Raw genomic sequence first — 23,330 nt, forward strand, 5'->3', positions numbered from 1 at the left:
TTTCTTCTTAACTCACTTGGTCGTGGCTCTTGGACTAGGAAGATAACCTTATCCCGGGCTCAGATGGTGATGTCTCCCTGAGCTGCCCTAGACTCCCCTGTTATTTCATTCTTTTTAAGATTCATTTTATTTTATGTGTATGTGTGTTCTGACCGCACACATATACACACCATATTTGCGTTTGGTGCCTGGTCCTGGTGAACCACCCTGAGGGTTCTGGGAATCAAGTCCAGGGCCTCTGCAAGAACAGCAAATGCCCTTAACTGACGAGTCAGCTCTCCAGCTCCTTCCCCTGCTCTTTACAATTAGAAAAAAAAAAAAATGATTTGGCATGGAGCTGGAGAGATGACTCAGTGGTTAAGAGTGCTTCTTGCAGAAGCACTGGATTCAGTGCCTAGCACCCACACGGTGGCTAACAACCATCTGAAACTCCGTTCTAGCAGATCTGACTCCCTCTTTCTGACCTCTGAAAACACCAGGCACATACATGGTGTGGATACACACAAGAAGGCAAAATACTCATACACATAAAAATAAATAAATCTAAATATATACACTGCTCTTCCAAATAAGAAGCATGGCACACCACGTCCCCGAAGTCAGAACACTGAGTTCTGAAATAACGTGAGTAGCTGGTAGCTGGCTTTTTGTTCTTTCCGTGTCTCCTTTAGTGTGATTCTTCCTCAGAGAGACCCTGGTGGTATGAGCGCTCATTATCAAATCCGAGGTAAGGTACTAAACAATCACCATCAATACGTTTCCACTATATAAGTGGCTGTCACCACGCAATAAAGCAGACGCTGTTCCCGGAAGCTCTCTCCAGAGTGGTTCGTGCCCTTTACCAACCCGCAGGCACTGCTGTCTTGTCAGGGAACGCCCAGTTATGGTGGCAATTCTCACCCTTCACTACCTTGGCTCACCCCTTCCCACTCCCACGGAAGCCCCTCTTCTTCTGAAATAGTCTCCCCCTCCAACTTTCTTTTGTGCCTTATTTGCTTGTTTCCCACTGAGTTTAATAATTTGGGTGACTTGCATGCGAACTGGTAGTAGGTTATCTAGTGGAAAAAGGGGAATTTACAGAGGTTCCACTATTGAAGAAGGGGACTCCCTCCTCCCCCAGAAATCATCAACTGGCTCTGGCCTCCCCTCCCCCAGCTCCTAGCTCTCTACCTCATGAGTTCAGCTGCACTGCCTAGGTCCCTTGGACTTCCCACACTCTGGGGGCTCCCTGAAGGCAAGCAGGCCTGAGGAAGAGATGCAGACAGCTGTCCCACTAGCTGTAGCAGCCATTCACGTTTCTACAGAAATTTATTTGGGAACAATTGCTAAGCATGAAAAGGGTCACCACCCAGAGCCCAGGCTGCTTCTTCGCTATGAGGGAATGCTTGGGACAGAAAATGTGTAAAACTCAGAAGCGTCACTTCTCCGGAGGGCAGCTACGTACCCACTGGGGCTTCACTGTCGGCTCTCGAAGATCTGAAGCTTTTCTTTTCCTCAGAGAGGGTCCTTTAGAGACAAAAAGAAAACCGGGTTGGGGGAGGGGCCTTTCTTTGTCGAGTTCCTGCTGCTCAGTGCATGATGCCCAATGTAGATGAGGTGGCGAGTCCATGGAGAGGTCCCTAGGTACTAGTTACCACTCTTACCCCCCCCACAAGATAAGGGCTCACTTGTCCTCGGGTTCCTTGCTCCAGTGCAAATCAGGCTCCTCATAGTCTGCCACTGACCTCCGAAGACCCCTCTGCACAGAGAAATACAGCACTGTGTCTATTGCAAACAAGAGTCCTGTCAGCAGGCAAAAAGTGATCTGAGGCCACGGCGGCGGAGAGGTGGATGATGATGTCGGATCTAGTAGGGGAAATAGAGAGATGAAAAAGGTGACTCTCATTAAGGCAGAGATTTGGAATAAACAGTGAGGTCGACACTGCCAGACCGTGTTCCTGACGCCTGCCCGGAAACAGGTAGGGGGAATCAATGGGAGAGCCTGGGCCAGTTCTTTACTGAATCTCCATCCTAGTGCGACCTAGGCGGGAGCTCAGCAGGCCACACACTTAGTCACTGCTTCTGCTTGTTCGGTGGTGACACACAGGGGATGCTTGGCAAGGTAAGTTGTCTACAGGAGTCACGTGACAGCCGTGAAGTTGTCATGTTGCTGTCGTCTAGAAAGGGGACTGATTTGTGTATTTTATTTTATTTATTCTCTCTCTTTCTTCTCTCTCTCGTTTAATTTTTAAAGACAGGGTCTCGTTATATAGCCCTGACTGTTCTGGAACTCATTATATAAACTAGACTGTCCTCAGACTCAGAGATATCTACCTGCTTCTGCTTCTTGAGTGCTGCGATTAAAGATGTGCGCCACCAAGTTCAGCTTAATACTTTTGCTATTTAGACATTTTTAATTTTAATTTTATGTGTATGGGCATGTCTGTGTACCAGGTTCGTGTCTGGTGCTCACAGAGGCCAGAAAAGGGCGTTAGGTCCCATGGAACTGGAGCTGCAATTGTGAGTCACCATGTAGGTGCTGGGAAGAGCAGCCAGTGCTCTTAACCACTAAGCAATCTCTCTAACCCTGGGTTCAATATTTTTCAATTAAAAATTGCATGCATGTGGTGTGTGTTTGTATGCTCGTGCATTTGTATGTGTCTCTGTGTGTGCGCTTGTGTATGTATGCATGGGTATAAGTGAGTGTGTATGTATTTGAGTGTGTGTGTTTGTGTGCATGCATATGGAGATCAGAGGACAACCTTGGGTATTATCCTCATAAATGCTGTTCACAGCTGGGCAGTGGAGGCGCATGCCTTTAATCCTAGCACTTGGGAGGCAGAGGCAGGTGAATCTCTATGAGTTCAAGGCCAGCCTGGTCTACAGAGCTAGTTCTAGGATTGCCAGGACTACACAGAGAAACCCTGTTTTGAAAAACGAGAGAGAGAGAGAGAGAGAGAGAGAGAGAGAGAGAGAGAGAGAGAGAGAGAGAAGAAGAAAGAAAGAAAGAAAGAAAGAGAGAGAGAGGGAGGGAGGGAGGGAGGGAGGGAGGGAGAGAGAGAGAGAGAGAGAGAGAGAGAGAGAGAGAGAGAAAGAAAGAAAGAAAGAAAGAAAGAAAGAAAGAAAGAAAGAAAGAAAGAAAGAAATGCTCGCTTCCTTTAGACCATGTTTTGGTGAGTTTTTACTGTCAATATGACACAACCTAGGGTCACAATGCAGAGGGAAGCTCAGTTGAGTAATTGCCCAAGTCAGAATGTCTGTGAGAAAATGTCTGGATTGATGATAGATGTAGGAAGACCAGCCCACTATGGGCAACACCGTTTCTAGGCAGGCAGCCCTATACAGACGCTATTCCTAGGCAGATAAACTATATAGGAAAACAAGCTGAGTATGAGCCAGAGAACAAGGGACTCTGCAGTGTTCTGCTTCAGTTCTTGCTTGTGTTTCTGCTGTGACTTCCCTAAATGATGAACTATGCTAGAAGTATAAGCTGAAATAAACCCTTTCCTCCTCCAAGTTATTTTTGGTCATTTATCACAATGGGAAGCAAACCACAAGTCTCTCATTGGCCTGGAGGTCCCCACTTGGGTAAGTGGGAGTGCCCAGGACTCTGCCTGCTCAGTGTCGGGATGACTGTGCTACCACCCACACCTGGCATAATTTCCTGGCTCTAGGGCTCTGCTCCGGGCCCCATGTTTGTGATCACTTTAAGATGAACTGAGTTAGCTCCCCAGCTCTAGTTGCGTTTGTTTGTTTGAAACTCTGTGGCCCTGGCTGGCTTGAAAACCACCTAAAATTCACAGAGATCCACTTGCCTCTACCTCAGAGTGTTAGGGTTAAAAGCATATGCCACCATGCCTAGCCCAGTTTTAATCTTAATTTTTACGTATGTGTGTGTCTGGGTGAATGTATTTTTATTTTTACGTATGTGTGTGTGTCTGGGTGTACGCATTTCACCACATTCATGCAGTGCCCTGGCAGGGGAAAAGAGGCATTAGAGTCCATGGAACCGGAGTTGTAGATGGTTGTGAGAGACCACTCAGGTGCTTGGAATTGAACTCACGTCCTCTGCAAAAGCAGATAGTGCTCTTAACTGCTGAGCCATCTCTCCAGCCCCTTAACTTTCAATTTTGATATAGTTTTAAACTATGAGTAAATTTACGTTAGTAGCATGAGGAACTCGCAAATGTCTTTTACTTAGATTCTCTCATTGTTTACATTTGACCCTTTCGTCTCATCATTTGGTCTTTCCTCTACCACCTTTTGTGGTGGTTTGAAGGACGATGCTCCCCAAAGGTTTATATATTTGAATGAGCCTAGTTGTTGTTCCCTAGTTGGCAGAACTATTCTGGGGAAGATTCGTGAGATGGTCTTGTTGGAGGAGGTATGTCACTGGCAGTAAACTTCAAAAGTCCACACTAGGCGGAGTCTCTCATGCTCTCTGCCTGCTGTGTGGAAGATAGCCGGTGGAGAAGATAACGTTCTCAGCTCCTACTCCAATGCCACGCCTGCGGCCATGCTCCCCGTCACGATGGGCATGAACTCGCCCTCTGAAGCTGTGAGCAAACCTCCAATGAAATGCCTTCTTTTATAAGTGACTTTGGCCACGGTGTCTCTTCTTGGCAATATAAAACTAACTAAGACAGCCTTTGAGAGGACAATAGGTCCTCCTTGTCTGTACCAGATTAAGAGTAAACAAAAATTAGAAAAGGCCAGCAAAGGCTCTTGCTGCCAATCCTGACCACATTAGTTAGCTCATCAACCCTCAGGCCTCAGGTGGTGCAACGAGAGAACAGAGTCCTAAAAGTTACCTTCTGGCTTCCACAAGCTTACTGTGGCATGTGCACACAGACATGCACACATATGCACACGCACACACACAAATAACAGTAATAATAACAAATAATAATAATAATGAAAACTCTAGCACGTTGTAAAAGCTTCTGAAGAGCTCTCACCTCTTACAATGATTCTCAAGGCCTCTGAAGACTTGTTATTTAGTCCAATTAGCCCCCTGCAGAAGTAGGAGCCACTGTGATTTTGTGTAGCGTTTGGAATGTATAGTTCAGAATTCTGATGGAAATACTTCTTGCCTTTGCCGTTCTGTAAATAGGTAACCTTATGTACACGTTTGTTTCTCCAGCTGTGGCAGTTCAGCCGGATGGGGTCCCCCTTCTGGAATTCAGGCCGCTGAGTGGTTTGAAGCAACAGCCAGCCTGAAAGACAGATGAGGGTCTTAGAGGGGGGAGCAGACACGGAGTGCAAATCTCTTCTGAAGGGGATGCTCTGAACCATTCGATCCTGGATGCAATGGAAAGCCAGACTGAGAACTGTCCTACACCGTGTCTCAGATCACACCATGACCTTTTGTCTAAGGGAGAAAAGGGACACACACACACACACACACACACACACACATTAGAATGAGAAACTAAGAATGAAGGCGGTGAGAAGCAAAGCTGAGGATGTCTGCAGGGTCCCTGTGTGCTAGGCTCACATTTGGTTTGGCAGCTAATAAGGACTCACAGCATTTCTAAACCAAAGAGTAAACGTTACATTTAAAAATGGCTTTCTAGGGGCTGTAAAATTGCTGCTCACTGCTCTTCCAGAGGTCCCGAGTTCAATTCCCAGCAACCACATGATGGCTCATAGCCATCTGTATAATGCATTCCAGTACCCTCTTCTAGCCCGCAGTGCAGGCATACATGCAGGCAGAACACTGTACACATAGTAAATAAAAAAAAAAATGGCTTTCTAGCTGACTGGTGACAGCACACACCTTTAATCCCAGCATTTGGAAGGCGGAAGCAGGCAGATCTCTGTGAGTTCGAGACCAGCCTGGTCTACAAGAGTTAGTTCCAGGACAGACTCCAAAGCTACAGAGAAACATTGTCTCGAAAAAAACCAAAACAAAACAAGAAAAAACCAAAAAACTAAGTAGGAGGGTAGTGGGGGGAGGAAGGGAGGGAGACCATGACTGAACTTGGCTTTCAAGGGAGAAATGACCCTGCTCTCACACCACCTTTAGTAATCAGACTCCACAGAGAAAATGTGACACCGAGGTGGGAGGGTACCTGGGGAAATAAAAATTATATGTCGGATAAGCACTGAGAGCAGGTGCAAACACTGATGCTTGAAGATTAACAGGAGTTACTTCTTATTGATTTTTGAGATACAACCCTAATGATGTTTATAGTAAGAGCAAAGCAAAATATTTGGTGGCTTTTAAATTTGACTGCTCAGTGCCAAACAAAATTGGTAGAACATTTTGGTGAAGATTCTTTACCAGGAAGACTTACCAAACAGAAGGCAATTTTTAATATTTAATAAGGTAGGTCATTTATCCGTGAAGACAGTATACAAGAAGCAGAGGCAAGAAAAACAGGAGTTTAAGACTAGCCTAGACTCCACAGAGAGTTCCAGGAGCTCCGAACTGCACTGTACTTATTATTAAAGAAATGCCCCTAAATAAACAAGATATATTGGTTATTTAAAATATCACAAGTCTATTTAGCTTCTTTTTTCAACTAAGGAATGCATTTTGATTAGCATAGGATTGTGATTGATATGGATGTAGTTTGGTATGCTTTGCTACAATTGCATGGGGAATATTCTGGTTTTATCTGCCTTGCTGTGAACATAGCTAATACACCGACAGATGCTTATTCAACAAACACGCGACAGACATTTTACACTAGGGATTTTTAGATGGCTAAGGTGTATGGTTCCTAACCTCACGGAACCTACAGTCTAGAGCTTAGAAACACATACACTCCAAAGCATTATGCCACAGTGTGGTAAGTTCTAGAACAGGCTAAGAGAAAGGGACTGTAGAGCCAATGAGATTAGAATTAAAAAAAAAAAAATCCTACCCAAAGAAAGTCCAGAGCATAAGTGTAAGGCAAACTGGTCCGAAAAGATAATCTGGGGTTTCCCCGGTGAACTTAGTGCTCACGGTGGTGGCCTTGTTAACAAGGTCTTGTTAACAAGATGTCCAAAGCCCATTTCAGGAGCAAAGTCGAGGCAGATTAACAACCCTTCGCCTTGAGATTTATTTTCTTTCCTCTTTTTAACTTTCATTTTTATTTTTAGGCGGGATCTCACTATGCATCTCTGGCTGTTCTGGAACTCACTATGTAGACCAGACTCACAGAGATCCTCCTGTCTCTGACTCCTGAGTGCTGGGATTGGAAGCATGAGTCACCCTGCCTGATCCTTGATTTTTCTTTTTTAAAAAAATGTATGTGTGTGCATGTGTGTGTGTGCATGTGTGTGTGCGCGCGCACGCATGCCGTATCACATTTGTAGAGCTCAAAGGGCACCTTACAGGAGTGGCTTCTTTCCTTCCACCCTGTGGTTTCTGGGAACTGAACTTAGGCTTAGCAGCATCTTTACCACTGAGCCACCTCCCTAGCCCTGAGACTTGATTTTCCTGTTGCCTCCTCTCAGTAATTCCCCACTTCATTCATTCCTAGCCATCTCTCACCCCACAAGGCAGTTAATATTCCTTCTTGATGCTCTGCCGGGTGAGAACCGTGTTGTCTGGGTGCTCTGGCTAGAGGCAAAGGAGCCACAAGAGCCAGCTGTTTGAGAGGCCCAATTCAATGAAACCCCACTGTAGATCCACTTCTGGGTCACCTTCTTCCCCTCCGGGCCTCCCCACCAACTCACACTGCACAAATGGCACAGCCGTGTAAACAGAGGAAAACTGACAGGTATCTGATGTGATACCAAGGATACCGGGAAAGACCTACGCCTGAAAAAAACGGTCCTCTTACTGGATGCTTCTGATTGACACAGACATGTTCATCCTATAATAAATGTAGATGAGTGTGTAGACACTCCACACAGCCGTGTTGAGAGCTCCAGAGCCTCAGACCCATGGGAAGATGACAAAGTAGGGGTGAGACTTTGAGGGACGGCCTGAGTGTGGATGTTGACAGTGTGTGCAGGAAGTATCCACCGTAGCCCTCCCCACCCTGGATGCTTACGGCCTGAAGACAGCTTCAGAGACTGTCTCTAAATCTGCCTCCTTGACCCTCTGTATACAACAAGAACCCTGTTTCCTTGTTTATCTGTATGTAGCAACCCAGACTTCTCGTTCAGTTGTGTGTAATAACTCCACTCCCTGTTCTGCTGTATATAACAAGCAAGCGACATATAATAGCCACGTGAGTTCCAGCCTGGCATTGGTGGGAAGATAGTTCAGACAGACTCTAAGTGATGTGGTCACAGACGGTGAAAGATCTGAAATGGAGGAGGACCGAGCGTAATAGCTAAGATCCTAAGAAGAAACTCACGGGTCTAACTAACGAGTGTTATGGAGCATGCTCTGACCCCAGAGCACCTGCCTGTGTTGTATGTGTTCTGTGAAAAGGCTCATTCCTGGAATCATATCACCTTCCTGTCTGCACCACATGACAGGTTTCGATGCTCTGCTTAGGGCTTCCTTACAGCGATAACTACAGTTCTGCTCACATCTGATGGGACACTTACCACCTCACTTCCTTATCAACCCAAACTGTAGGGCTTTCTCCAAGTCATTCAGGGACCTTCTTTCCCCTCCACTCACCTATATGGACTTCTAGGTTCACCGGGTCACTGCGGGTCGAGAGGGCTGTCTGACACTTGTATTCTCCACTGTCTTTCACTTCGGCCATGCTAATGACATAGGTGGCGTGCTGGTGTGGGATGAGGCTTCCATTATGGAACCACTTGGTAGAATTGTCCTCAGGGGAGTAGGTGGCCTGGCACCTGAGGGTCACATTGTCGTCCTTGAGTACCCTGACCCATTCAGGGTCTAGGGTCACCACAGCTTTTTGGAAACCTGATGAGAGAAGGTGAAGTAAGAACTCAGACGAGTGGACCCGTCTACTGGCACTCCCAGGGCAAACACAGGCAGAGTGAACAAACCCACAGGGCTCTCCGGCCATCTAGGACTCACTCTTAGGGCATCTAGGCAGGGAAGCACTTGGCCCCATTTTTGACCCTTTCTGTAGTTGGAGAAAAATCAGCCGGAGAGACGTAAGGCTGATCCCAGCTGTGTTAGGGAATTGCTCCTAGCCCCCAGACATGCCAGACACCACACAGTGATCCTTTCCCAACTTTCTATGGCCTTTGTGTGTGCCGCACTCAATCAGTCTAAGACCCTGAAGCAAACTCACCAGCTTGAATGCCAGAGGAAACTGCAAGAGAAAAGAAAAGCATGCATCAGGTGCTGAGCAGGGCAGCTCCCTTCCACCTGTCCTGCAGGAAACTCAAATCTTAGCTTTTGTACATTGTTCCCTTTATCCTGTTCCTCATTAAAACTGTCAGGTTAAAAGTAAAGACTGCATTTCCCTAAATCAAGCCACAGAAACCACTTTGAACCTAAGCCCCACCTGGAAAGAGAAAAACCAAAAGGGGAAACCTGGGATGTCAGACTGGAAGACACAAACCTCAGGAGCCACCTGGTCCTTGCTCTTTGATTTCCACCTAGGGAAATGGAGACCCAGATGGGTGAACTCACAGTCTGCTCCTGATGAAGCACAGATCAAAGCCAGGGTGCTGTTTATGTAACAATCTGTCCTAGGAGTTAAATCTGGGCCTGACCTGAAAAGAGGGGAGGTCTCTGCTGAACACAGACCACCCTAAGCTTTCCCTTCATCCAGACTGAGCCCCACTTACCTAGGAGTAGCAGAGCTGTGGGTAGTAGTCGTGGACACATGCTGCTGTACCGCGCAGAAAATGTCACCACAGATATCCGGAACCCTTAAGGGCCTATTTGACTAGAAGAGAGGAAGTAAATAACTTTTCCCCAACCTTCCCCAACCCCCCGTCATTACCCCCACCCCGTCTCTCTCACTAGTTTCATTTTCCAAAAGCAGCATCTGATTCCTAAAACACACTCTGGTGAGAGAGCCCTGTGGTAGGGCAGGAGCAGGAGGGAGAGCGCCCGGAGAAGATACCAAGAGGGATGGGCCCACTTGTTCTGCGGATGTCACAGTTTAGCACCTAGGCGACACACACAGAATCTATCAGAGGTACTTTTGGCAGTCTCAGGGCACCCAGGGCTAAGAGGACAGCATGACCTGGTGACAGCCTTCACAGCAAGGGTCATGTCCCGGGGTCCCTTGGCTCTCTCCCGCCTGGCCCACAAACAGACCAGGGTCTGACTGTATGTGTGTGTGTGTATGTGTATGTGTGTGTGGTATGTGTACATGTGTGTTTATATTTAAAATAGTAATTTAAACTTTTCAGTTCACTAGTATCCCTTTTCAATATTATCTCAACCTACATTTTCTTTCAAAATGTCCACCCCTGGGATATATAATCCAAACCAGCTTCTTAGTGTGAATCTGACCACTAAATGATCATTGTGTTGTTGCTATTGTTGTTGTTTTGTGTTTTTGAAGAAACTCACACAGGAAGGAGCGCTCTGCAAAGAGGAAACGGTGGGAGGCTGGGAGACTCACAGAGAAGTGGGCACGCCAGGAGAGGACAAGAGCTCCTTAGACGTTGTTTTCCCCTGCATGGTCCCACTGGTTGTAGAAAGGAGTTGGCCAGAATCCCAAGCATACATACTTCTCTTATGGAAAAACCAAGATGAAGGCATGAGCTCTGAGGGCTTGGCTGCTGGTTTTGGGATGAAACAGCAGCTACTGGCACTGAGCCCCAAACCTTGCTGCTGCTGTCACGGTAAAGTGTGCAGTGAAGGACTGAAGGAAGTGGAGGTTCCCCTATTTGATACACCACCATCTTTTTTGACACCTCTCTCAGGGGATTATCTTTTTCCATTGAGCTTGAAGGGGGACCAGAGGTTCCAGTCCATGACCGCTTGGTGCCGTGTGTCAAACCTGTGGGGAGGCAGGACATTGTGACGGCCGGAACATGTAGCAGAGAAGGTTGCTCAGCTCATGGCTACCGATAAACAGACAGCTGGGTTAGGAGTTCTACGTTCACTCTAATGTGGCTGTGGCTGTGCTGACCACAGTAGCTCAAGGTTGCTCTGTCTTCAACCATTCTCTGGGTCTGGGCTGGTCTATAGGTCACAAGGCCAGAGTGCCAGGCTCCTCAACAGAAAACATGGAGGGAGGAACAGGAAGTGGTAAGATTGGTTAACATCTTCTCATTCCCACCTCCTCCCTAACATAGTCACACTTAGTTCTCCCTCAACCCCCTCTTAGCAAAGCTAAGTGTTTGACAATCACACCAACTGGGCCCCCAGACAAAAGAAATCAAATGGCAGTGTTTGGTAGGGCGGTTCCCCCCAGGGGGTTCCTAGGACTCTAGGCAGCAATCACCTGACTTAGGGGAGCAATTCAAGCAGGGCAAGTGAGGGTTAACAAAGGTTGAGTGGAGTAGGGGCTGCTAAGAGGGCCTGCTGACTCCTGCTTGGGGCTAAGGCCCTCTCCAGAACCATAGAAAAATCACTTCTCAGGTTTTTGCTTATGTTTTGTTTTGCTTGTGGGTAGAGCTTGTTGATTGTTGGTCATTGCCATCCAGTCCTACTCATGATCTCGCTGTAACCCCTCCCTAACTGGCCCATCATTAGATGTCTAATGAAGGTGGACAGTGGGCATGGTCCAGACAGTCATTAGAACGCTGGTCAATAAAGTCACGTTGTGGAAAAAACAGCCGAGGGTCTGGAAACTTTAAGCTCTTTGCTATAGTGCTTTGATACCTGCCTAGAAAACTTAAAACAGGAAGGAAAAAAAAAGATGTTGGTCAGCCTGTGGGCAGTCTCTAAGGTAAAGGGTGTGCATTCCCAGGCTCTTTCTGCAGTTTCTTGGTGGCTTTCTGCTGTTTGACTTGTGACATAAGGGCCCACTTTAGTTTTCCTTCTTTGAGTTCCGGTTTTGTCTCTGACTCATCTTTTCTCCATGGTCCTCAAACGAAGGAAGAAGTTGTTAGTAGCAAGGGCATAAGCTAGATAGGAAAGAGAGGAGAAGAGAAAGGGGCCCAAGATGGATCATATCTTAGTTCTTTTTTATTACTGTGATAAGATACCACCATGAGCAAGGCAACTTATAAAAGAAAGGCTACTGGAGCTTGGCGTTTCAGTGGGTAAGTCTATGACCCGAAGACATGATTGGCAGCAGGTTGGCATGATGCTGGAGAAGCAGCTGAGAGTTTATATCATTATCTGTGGGGAGGAGGCAGAGAAAAACACTGGCAATGGCATGAACTTTTGAAACCTGAAAGTCTACAGCCAGTGACACACCTCCTCCAACAAGGCCACATCCCCCAATCCTTCCTAAACAGGTCTACCAACTGGGGCTCAGGTATTCGAATATGTGAGCCTATAGGTACCATTCTCAATCAAACCACCACAGGCAAGCAGCATCCAGAGGGATTTTATGAGTTCTTGTTGAGTCCTTAAATGGAGCGTCATTGGGGCTGTTGCTGGATTCATTTTACAGTGTTGGGTATGGTTAAAGTTCTTACAGAGAAGTGTGATGCCCTTGGGATGTCTTATACAGAATCTTCCTGTGAACACGTGATTATCTCCACATTCAGTTTTCTCCCCTTCCTCTTCCCCCCACATTCTTTTCCTCCTTCTCCCTCTTTTCCTTCAGTGCTGTAATTTAAAAAACCCTGTGAAGAGAAGTCACGCCATACAACAAGGCTCACCTGGGAGGTTTACTGGAAGAGGGGAGAGAAGGGTAGAGGAAGGGACAGAGAGGGGGGCAGAGACCAGTTCTTGGAGACAAGAGTGGCAAGAAGAGAAAAAGAAGGGAGAGAGAGAGCCAAAGAGAAAGAGAGGGGGGATGGGCAGGCCCACCTTTTGAAAGGAATGTGCACAGGGGGTGCTCTTAGTGGCTGCAGAGAGGGTGTATGCACTAACATTCCTCCCTTTTGTTTATTATAAAAAGGTAAGGAGTTAGAAATGGGTAGCGGGTGAGGTGGGGATGAGGACGCCGTGTTCTCAAGACTGCTTCATGCTGACCAGGGGGCATCACAATCTTTGGGGGTCCTGAGAAAACTGGGGTGCTGGCCACATCCTAGGGTATCTGGCTGTTTCAGTTCACTGTCCAGGCTCTGTGGAAGTGTCAGGTGCTGGCAAGATGCTGTTCGAGGTGGGTGGAGGTCAACTCCCTGGAGCTCACAAGGACTTAAAGCACCTGTTCCTTTCCCATCACTGCAGCAGCACCTGGGCACCCTCTTTCTAGCCGATTCACCAGGACACACAGGTGGTTGGTACCTGAGGGCAGTCGATAGGCAAATGTGAAACAGAACAAATTTGTACCAAACGAGCAAGGCTGTCTCCTGAGAAGGCGAGGAAAAGTGACTGGAAGAATCGCCAGGTCCAGATGGAAACAGGAGCGGAGTAAATAAAAAGGGAGAACCGGTGTGTGCCAAGCAAGAGGAAGCTGCTTCTCCATCTGACCCGCACATTGCAGCAAACACACAGGACATTTAGAGAGGGAGAGGAAACAGAGAAAGAAAGAAAGTGGAGAATTCTTTCACGGTTTCCTGACTACCTAATCCAAGGAATACTGAGGCCAGAGTTGATTTGAAAAGAGTGGTCAATGGGTCTCCAAAAGACATCCCAACGGGAGTGAGGAGGAAAGACACGACACAGCTCCCATGAGTGAGCAGAGAAGACCCAAGGATCTGCAGTTCCTAGCATCCCAGGAATCCAGGGAGGAGCAGACTGTGTGGGCACAAGCTGTTTCAGCATGTCATCATGCAAGAACAGGGGCCAAGGGCTCTGAGTCCGAGAAAGACACAGTCGCCTGGTACCAGAACTTCGAGAAAAACAAGAAAGTGAGGAGAGGACTGTACTTGAGAAATGCAGCTTCACATCTAGGGGAAGGGTCAGAGGTGGAAACCCTGCCAGAGACCCCATTATTGGTATCAAATAGAAGACAAAGACATCAGCGAATGAGAAAGCAGATTTGTTGCAGATGGAAGAGAGTGGATCAGAAAGCAGTATCTAAGGGGTGTTTGGGCCAGATCTGACTGCAAAGGTGGTGGAGTTTAGAAGCCCTTAAATTGAGCTCTGAATGCAAAAGTTGGAGGAATAGATGATGAAAATGTTCCCATGAGTGAAGCAGATAAGTGAGGGTCTGTAATTCTAGCATCCCAGGGATTCAGAGAGGGTTGATTTCAAGATGGCACAGGCTGCCTCAGTGATTTGTCAAACACAGAGCAGGGGGTCAAGGGCTCTACCCAAAAGAGCCATGGTTTCCTGGTACCAAGGCTTAACGATGCCGAAAGGTGAGAAACCACGGCCGAGAGATGAGTCTTCACTTGTGGGAAATGGTCAGAGGTGGAGAAGAGGGGACTCACCAATCATGTTGGTGTTGGATGGAGGGGCCCAGTGATCCATTAGTTGGAGAAGCGAGGCTGTCCTACGAGAGAGCTGGTTCCAGGGGCCCAGCATACCTCACACTGCCGGCAGGCAGGAGGAAGCGCCAGGAGAGCCTTTCTTGGTCAGGGAATGTTGTACCTTGAAAAAATCCACAAAGAGAAGTCACACTATGAAACAAGGCTCACGTAGGAGGTTTATTGGAAAAGAAGTGAGAAAGGGCATAGAAGGGGCAGAGACTTGTTCTTGTCCTTGGGGACAAGAGTGACAGAAGAGGAAGGGAGAGGGTGGGGAGAGAGAGAAAAAAAAAGAGATGGCAGGTGGGCACCTTTTAAAAGGGAATGTGTACATGGAAGTTTCTGACCTGCCTGGTTCCATCCACAGCTGTTCAGTCCCAAATAGACACACAGAGGCTTATATTAATTATAAACTGTTTGACCTATTAGCACAAAAGTCAATCAGCTGCAATTCCACAACACTTACAGATTCCTGGAGAGGCACCACCACCAGGCAAGAATCTCAAGGGCTCTGAGGACAGCAAGAGTGCTTTGGAAACACTACACATGCACAGAGAAGGCGATGGCTGATCCATTTAGGTGAAGGGTCTACATGGAAGAGCATGTGCTAGTTGGACCACAACAAATGAAGGAGAAGCCTAGACTTCTTGTTCATGCGATATCTATATGCTCTCAAATAAGCCTGGGTCAAATCTCAACTCCAACCACTTACTTAACCCGTATAGGCCTCAGTCTTGATCGTAAAGTGGGACTAGTAATAAAAGCGCTAAGGCCAAGGAATTGTGGAGTTTAAATGGAACAGTTCAGACAGAATTGTTGCTTTGGTAGGTGGAGCCATACCTGTTGGTTAGAGGAAGAAGATGGGCAGTTGAGGATTTCTTTAGTTTTCTAGATTCAGTTGTATTTGTCATTTTTTTCTCTTTACTATGACTGAAGGGTTTGTTTTGGTGTATGGTTTCATAGGACACAGTCCAACATGGCGGAGAACGCACATCTGCAGGCAGCACCATGGCCGTGGGAGCATGCATTTGGGACTCGATCTACTCATGGCTTGGCAGAGAAGAGGGCAAAGACAGAGGGCCTGGAAGCAGGGTGAGGCTATAAACCTCCTCCCAGTGAGCCAGTTTCTTCAGGTGGATAGACTTTACTTCCTAAAGGTTGTGCCACCAGCTAGGGGCCAAGGGCTTGTTGGTGACATTTCACATTTAAACCGTAACTGTTGCAACACAGCTGACCTCTGAAACTCTTTTAGGTCTTTGTGCTTCAACGTGACTCATCTCATCGTGGACTGCAAGGCCTTGGAGGGAGTGGGGCTTACTCATCTTGTTTAATGACTTCATTCCCAATATTCAGCTCACGGTCTGGCACCTAGTAGGGACTCAATTAACAGCTAGGCAGGAGAGGTTAGGCGGGACTTCCTGGCAGAGAGAGGAACTCGGGATGAATCTAGGGGCTCGTGAGATGCCAGTGAGATGTGAAAGGAGTCAGACTTACAGAATGGGGAGAGGTAAAGCCCTACATGGCAGAATGTAGATGAACAGAAACAGGTTAAGTTATAAGAGCTAGTTGGTAACAAGCCTAAGCTAAAAGCCAAGATTTCATAATTAATAATAAGTCTCTGTGTTATTATTTTTGGGCTGGAAGTCCCAAAAGAAATCCAGACTACAGAAAACTGTATTTTTTTTTATTTTTATGTGTATGGGTGTTTTGTTTGCAGGTTTATGTTTGCTCTTTCTGTGTGTAATGCCAATAGAGGTCAGGAATCCCTTGGAATGGGAGCTAGAGATGGTTATGAGCTGCCATGTGGGTGCTGGGAGCTGAACCTAAGTTTTCTTCTAGAGCAGTAAGTGCTCTTAACCATTGACTCATCTCTCAAGCCCCCTAACTAAATACGTTTTTAAAAATAAAAAGACATTGTCATATTTAAAAAGATATATAAAAGCACTCTAATTGCCTGAGTGAGCGACAGGGCAGAGAGATTAAGAACAGGGAAGAGTCAGATTATGACAATTATTTAGTTGAAATTTAGGCTTCATATTGTAAAGGTCTTCTGTTTTGCCATTCATGGTGGCATATCTTTAGTCCCAGAACTTGGGAGGCAGAGGCATGTAGATCTCTGTGGGTTCAAGACCAGCCTGGTCTACATAGTGAGTTACAGGGCAGCCAGGGCTACCTAGAGAGATCCTGTCTCAAGGAACGAATGAACGAACAAACAAACAAACAAACAAACAAACAAACACAAAAGACCATCTGTTCTAAATATACATTTGCAGAACCCAAGAGAGGTGTCAAAAAGGTAGTCGACAAGATTTGAGTGCCTGATTGTCTGTAGGAGGTGATGGAGAGGGAGGTCCTAGGTGAGGCTCAACTCTTTCCTTCTTCCTGATAAGGAGGGTAGTAGTGTCTTCCATGGACACGAGAGATGCAAGAGGAACAGGAAGCTTTGCGAAGGGGGATCGTGTTCTCAGCTTCTGTTCTTGCTGAGTGGAAGGCAGTTGTGGCGATTTCAGGTGAAGACACCAAGAAATCAGTGCAACGTGAAGCCCTGAACTCCGGAAGGCAGATTAGGATCAAGGACACAGTTTAGGAGGCACACGTGTTTGATGTTCTAAACTTTAGACAAGAGTTTGGGTTCTTTCCCAAGACACCACGCACATGCACACTCTTTCCCCTCTAATTTAAGAAGATCCATGCCCACCCCTGCAGAAATCCTAGGAAGGTAACATGTAGCTCAGTTGCAAAGTGCTTGCTAGCATGTTAGCCTCCCGGAATTATAGGGGGAAGAAGGACTCACAATAGAGTATGGGTAAAATCTACAGCATCCCTATACCCAACTATAAAGAGTATCCGGGGAGAGAAGGTGAGGGCAGTGAGGGAAAAGAAGGTGGGGTTGAGAAGGAGAGAGAGGCAGCCAAAGAGAGAAACTTGGTACAAATTTCCACATCCTGTGAAAAGAAAGAACAGCTAACAAAGGAGTTTGGGCAGAAGATGTCCAAAAAGAGAAAGTAGGAAGGTCATTAATAAGCGAGCGGTCCATAAAATTGGAAAGGGCACATGGGATTCCATTAGTGTTATGACTGAGGAACTAGCAATGGCCCAGTGTTGGTCAGAGTTCAAGGAGAGAAGCTTGACAGTTTTGACTGAGAATTAAGAAGAGGAGGGACCTTTTAGTTCCTACTCCCTTTTAGGATCTCCATCAGGAAGGAATTCGGGACATTTGTCCTGGCTGTGCAGATCTCTTTGCCCCTTTTCCTGTGAACATTTCATTCTCTTCTGGGGAAGTCCCGCTGCTCAGTGTTAAAAAGCGGCTACTGCTTTCTACCACAGAAACTAAAGGGGTCAGGTCCTTCTTTGCTCCATTTTGAAGCAGTGTTATGGGCTAAAGTGTATCTGCCCCAAAGCCATATATAAAAGTTGACGTGTCGAGCCTCTTGTACCAGGGACAGGGCTTTAAAGTGGCAAGTCATTAAATTAAAGCAAAGTCATTAAGATGGGTCCTAGTAGAACATGATCAGTATAAGAAGGAATTCAGGAGGCTGGAGAGATGGGTCAACGGTTAAGAGCACTGGCTGTTCCAACAGGGGACCTGGGTTCAAGCCCCAGGACTAACATGGCAATTCATAGTCTCTCTGACTACCTTGAATGGCAGTGGGATGCAGCATTTCTAAAGCCGTTTAGTAGAATGGGAAAGAGTAAGTGAAGTTATATTGGACTTCAGTAGTGTCACCCAAGCTAGGAAATCATGAAGGGGACTAGGAGAAAGGTAACTATCTTTGCTGTCTTTAGAATAGGCCAGGCCTAGAATTCCTATTAAATAGAATTTACTATTTAAAGACTTAAAGAATTGTGTGTGTGGTGGCGAGGGGTGTGTGCACATGCGTGCAGGTGCCTGTGGAGGCCAGGAGGTTGCATTGGATCCCCTAGAGCTGGAGTTACAGGTGATTGTGAGCCACCCAGTGTAGGTGCTGGGAACTGAACTGTGGTCGTCTGGAAGAGCAGAGCAGTTTGTAATGAACCACTCCGAGACTTAGTGTCTTAACAGAGCAACAACTTCAATGTGAGAAACAAAGATCCTTACTTCATCGTCTGAGCCCTGGGGAGTCAGCCGCAAAAACAATCACTCTGCATAACCAGAGACTAAAATCTTACACATCATCCAGGTCTAAGCTCTCCTTCTAGGACTTATATTTGTCTTTTTCTCAACCCAAATCTTGTGGAGGTCCATCTCTATGTTTTAAATTTTGCTTCTTTTAAAGCTTCTAAGGTGCATGACCTTGAAGGAAAGCTTGGCTATTGATAATTTTCTATTCCATACTTCTGGTTTGAAGAGCCTGGAAGATTTGGGGTCAAAGGTGGTGTGGTGTAGACATTAGCAGAAGTCTAGTGATTTCTGTTCATTTGTAGCTGGACCTAAGCTGGTTTGAGGTACCTTTGAGATAATTTTTGTTGTTGTTTTTTCAAGACATGGTTTCACTGTGTAGCTCTGGCTGTCCTGGAACTCGCTTTGTAGACCAGGCTGGCCTCAAACTCACGGAGATCCGCCTGTCTCTGTCTCCTGAGTGCTGGGATTAGAGGTGTGCACCACCACCCTGGCAAGGCACCTTTGAGAACGAGTCACCAGATGTTGTTTTTCACTGTTGACCTCAGGGATTCTGTTGAACAATAATTCAGACTGCCCAATGTCTGGGGCATTCTTTCAGAAGACTCAAATAGTTGGAGATGTTGAGGATTCACCCAGACCAGGAAAGCCTAAAGTCTGAGCTCAGCTGTGAACATCAACTGGAGAACCCACTTGTGCCATCTCTCTGTGTTGATTGAACTTCTTACACTGTAGCTCAGAGTTCTAAGAGTAAAAACTCCAGAAAAAACTACCTTTCTAGTTTGTTCACACGGCCTTCATGAAGTCACACATCCTCACTCAATTCAGATGTCTTCAGTTTAAAGTACATCTCTTGATAGCTCAAGCAGCTCTAAGTCTGGGCTGTTGCCACAGCTGAAAGAACCCATGGGATATATAGACATTCCCTGAGAATCTTCTCAAAGGATAAGAAACTCTCTGATTTTTTTTTAAACAGGGTCTCACTCTGTACCCTAGTTGGCCTTGAGCTCATAGGGATCTTCAGATTTTAACCTGTTCAGTGCTAAATCCCAGACATGAGCCATAACCCCTTGGCAAAGCTCTGTTTTGGGAGGGAACTAATGATGACTCGGGAGGAGGGGGCAGTTAGTGAAGTAGAGAGAATCCTGACCTAGAGGCCAGGAACTCTAGATCTGGCTCTCCAACCCAGGTGAGGAGTTGAGTCTAACCAGATTTCATTGTTTATATCTGTAAAATGAGGAAGTGCTCTCTGTGTTTGCTAAGATGCCCCTCTGGTTACAGGTCTTAATATACTGGCCAAGATGACCTTAATTCACTGTGGTCTTTTTTCTGAACCTCCCAAGAACAGGCACTACAAAGTGTGCTTCTTCACCCATCCAATTTTATGTCTTAACAAATATCAACTAGAGGAAAGATGATTTCCCCCACCAGATCACAAAGAAATGAACAATTAATGTCTACAGAAAGACAAAAAGAAATTTAATTGTCATATTTTGTTGAGACATGGTCTCACTATGTAGCTCAGGCTAACCCCCAACTTGAGATACCCCTGCTCAGCTTCCCCAGATTGGTATTATGGACATGCACCACTTCACTTATCTTTAATTGTCTTTTAATCAAATAGTCTACTTGCTTATTTTAATTCTCAAAGCAAGGTATGTAAGCATAAATTTATATCTAATAATTACTAGAATCATTTAATAAAACAATGCTTACTTTACATGTCTGGTAAGCAAGAAAAAAATAGGAAATTGGCAGTATAGAAGGAAGAAGAAGGTAGTTAGAGACATGAAGTTACTATTTATTTTCATATTAGATGTCTATGGTTGTTTTGCATCCATGTATGGATGTACACCAGGTGTATGTGCTGTCCATATAGTCCAGAAGGGAGCGTCATATGCCCCAGAACTGGAGTTACAGACAGTTGTTAGTAGCCATGTAGAGGCTAGAAATAAAACCCTGGTCTTCTCTTAACTACTGAGCCATCATCTTTCCAGTCCCGGAGACATGGAGTTATTAAATGGGGTGAAAGGTAGAAAAGAACCCCTGGAGGAGGGAATTAAAAAGACAGATGTCACTAGATATGATGGCACACGCCTTTAATCCCAGAGCTCAGGAAACAGAGGTAGGGGGATCTCTGTGAAGTCAAAGTCAACTTGGTCCACACAGTAAATTCCAGGAGAGCTAGGGTGACTTAAGACTCTGTCTTAAAAGAAAAAAAAAAGACAGATGCTGGAAAAAATGAAAGAACGCATCAAGTTCAATAACACTGAGTCTTAGAAACAGAAGAAAAAGGCATGCAGTGTTAGGCATACACAGAGTGATCCAGACACAGTTATGCCTAGAGACAGAAAAACAGTCATGGGAACCAGCTGAAAACAACTTTCACAGACAGGACAAGATAGAAGTAAGAGGAGAAAATGGTATGGAATTTAAATACATATTGTGGTGTGACCTTAAACCATAGCTTGCTTACTTTGCCTGTGGGTATTCAAATGTGATAGCATGTTGGCATACGAGAACTTTCCAAACCATGATGCTATTTTATTAGGCTGACTTATAACCAGCCTACCTGATGTTATACCACTTTAGAGCACAGTTAGACTCCGTGTGAAGGTGTGTTGCTGTGATTGGTGTAATAAAAAGCTGAACAGTCAAGAACTAGGCAGGAGGTATAGTCAGGATTGGCAGGAAGAGAGAGGAAGAGGAGGAGGAATCTAGGTACAGCGGAGACTCCAGGAGACACAGAGAAGAAACAAGAGGTGTAAGATGGAAGAGAAGTAATGTTTCATGATAGGATGTAGATTAATATAAATGGGTAAATTTAAGTTTCAGGAGCTAGCTAGGAACAAGCCTAAGCTATACACCAAGCTTTCACAGTTAATGATAAGTCTCTGTGTTGTTATTTGTGAGCGGGTGGTCCAAAGGAAAGCCCAACTACATATGGTGTTCAACGTGGAGGCTGGAATACCCACATAAGGCCTGATAAAGTGGTCTCTCAGGTAGGCTCACTGTATGTGAAGATGTGTCACTGTGATTGGTTTAATAAAGAGTTGAATAGGCAGGAAGAGGTTAGATGGGACTTCCAGGGACAGAGAGGACTCTGGGAAAAGAAAGGTGGAGTGACCAGTCAGACTTGGAGAGGAAACAGGAGATGCAAGATGGAAGAGAGGCACGTGGCAGAACATAAATTAATATAAATGGGTTAATTTAAGTTGTAAGAGCTAGTTGAGACAATCATAAGCTAAAGGCCAAGCTTTCATAATTAATAAGAAGTCTCCCTGCCATTATTTGGGAGTGGCAGTGCAGAGAAAAACTTGCTCTACTCTACTCAAATTGCAAAGTAATTTTAAAAAGATTTAAAATGTATATTTATTTATTTATTTATTTATTTATTTATTTTGCTGGGCCTGACGTCCCTTTAACCAATGCTTGACACGAGTTATAGCATAAATAAAAACTCAAGGAAACATCGCGTTGGTGGTATAGTGGTGAGCATAGCTGCCTTCCAAGCAGTTGACCCGGGTTCGATTCCTGACCAACGCATGCCGGGCTGTGGTGGCGCACGCCTTTAATCCCAGCACTTGGGAGGCAGAGGCAGGCGGATCTCTGTGAGTTCGAGACCAGCCTGATCTACAAGAGCTAGTTCCAGGACAGGCTCCAAAACCACAGAGAAACCCTGTCTCGAAAAACCAAAAAAAAAAAAAAAAACTCAAGGAAAATAAATACATGGGTCCTATGAGGTTGGAGGGCACGGGCTGGGTAGGAGGCAGGCTGCGCTTACACACGCGGGCAGGAACGGACAGAGCAGACAGACGTGGGGCGCTGTGTGGGGCCTAGGTGTCCTCGGGCATGTCGGGGCTGTCGGTCCGGGCCACCTTGCAGGGTGGCGCTGAGCTCTCGCCCTCCGCCTCCACCTGTTCTTGGTCTCTCTTTTTGGCAGCGTTCTTTTTGTCCCATTGCTGGTGCAGGTAGCGCAGGAGGATGTTCGTCTTCTCTGTCACAATGATCTGTTCTGATGGGTCGGCAGGTACACTGAGGGACGGTGGTTCGAGGCCTTGCACAGGGAATCCGCATGGAACCTGCTGAAGTTGCTCTTGTTGTAGACGGGCAAGCCTTTCAGAAAGTCTGCCATCGTCTGTGTCCTCCGCCGTCCCAGCCGCTGCCGCCGCCGCCGCTGCCGCAGCCTCCTTCCCAGTCGCGGCCGCACAGCCACTTCATTTATTTATTTTTTTAAAAAATATTTTATTTACTTATATTTTATGTATGAGTATTCTGCATGTATATCTGCATGTCAGAAGAGGGCATCAGATCTTAATGGTTTTGAGCCACCATGTGGGAGTTGAGCTCAGGGCCTCCGGAAGAGCAACACTGCTCCTAATTGCTGAACCATCTCTCCAGCCTCATATATTTATTTCCATCATTGTTTACATCATGTGTGTATGTGTGTGCTTGATGAGTGTGTATGTTTGTGAATGTGAGTGCAGGTGCCCTCAGAAGCCAGAGGCATGAGATGCCCTGGAGATGGAATTGTAGGCAGTTGTGAGTCACCAGATGTGGGTCTTGGGAAACAACCTTAGGCTTTCTGAAAGAGTAGTATATGCTCTTAAGTGCTGAGTCATTTTTCCAGATCCTATAAAATAAATTCTTTAAACGTTAGTTTCAGGGGGCTGGAGAGATGGTTTAGCTACTAAGAGCACTGATTGCTCTTCCAGAGGAGCTGAGTTTGATTCCCAGCACCCACATGGTGGTTCACAACCATCTGTAACTTCAGTCCTGGGGGATCCAAAACCTTCTGACTTCCACAAGCACTGCATGTCCACGATGCACATATACACTTGCAAGCCAAACACCCATACAGGTAAAATAAAAAGATAAAAAGGAAGGTTAAAAATTTTTTTAATAGATAATTTTTTGAAAACTTGGTTTTTACCTTTTAAGT

The 23,330-nt window shown here is 46.0% G+C and overlaps 1 protein-coding gene, 1 non-coding gene and 1 pseudogene across 2 annotated transcripts; 1 reads left to right on the forward strand and 2 right to left on the reverse strand.

Moving 5' to 3' along the window:
• Nucleotides 1-1,368: 1,368 nt before the first annotated feature.
• Nucleotides 1,369-9,740, reverse strand: LOC130874295 (low affinity immunoglobulin gamma Fc region receptor III-A-like). Its single transcript, XM_057769420.1, has 6 exons — nucleotides 9,646-9,740; nucleotides 9,144-9,164; nucleotides 8,552-8,806; nucleotides 4,938-5,195; nucleotides 1,668-1,845; nucleotides 1,369-1,506 (listed from the first exon to the last, which is right to left on the reverse strand). The coding sequence occupies exons 1-6, from the start codon at nucleotides 9,683-9,685 to the stop codon at nucleotides 1,437-1,439; spliced, it is 822 nt and encodes a 273-aa protein (XP_057625403.1). The 5' UTR covers nucleotides 9,686-9,740; the 3' UTR covers nucleotides 1,369-1,436.
• Nucleotides 9,741-21,862: 12,122 nt separating this feature from the next.
• Nucleotides 21,863-21,934, forward strand: Trnag-ucc (transfer RNA glycine (anticodon UCC)). Its single transcript has one exon. It is a non-coding gene; the product is annotated as a tRNA-Gly (tRNA).
• Nucleotides 21,935-22,106: 172 nt separating this feature from the next.
• On the reverse strand, nucleotides 22,107-22,549 carry LOC130874296 (DET1- and DDB1-associated protein 1-like; annotated as a pseudogene).
• Between the last annotated feature and the right edge of the window lie 781 nt (nucleotides 22,550-23,330).

This window comes from Chionomys nivalis, chromosome 5, assembly GCF_950005125.1.
Source record: "Chionomys nivalis chromosome 5, mChiNiv1.1, whole genome shotgun sequence".
Classification (NCBI taxonomy): domain Eukaryota; kingdom Metazoa; phylum Chordata; class Mammalia; order Rodentia; family Cricetidae; genus Chionomys; species Chionomys nivalis.

Bases quoted from the DNA above. Each gene is read 5' to 3' on its own strand.
- LOC130874295 (XM_057769420.1), bottom strand. From the start codon at position 9,685: ATGTGTCCACGACTACTACCCACAGCTCTGCTACTCCTAG. The intron at 8,807-9,143 runs GTGAGTTTGCTT...TTCTCTCATCAG, and splicing joins TTCCTCTGGCATTCAAGCTG to GTTTCCAAAAAGCTGTGGTG. The intron at 5,196-8,551 runs GTGAGTGGAGGG...TCTGTCTTTCAG, and splicing joins GAACCTAGAAGTCCATATAG to GCTGGCTGTTGCTTCAAACC.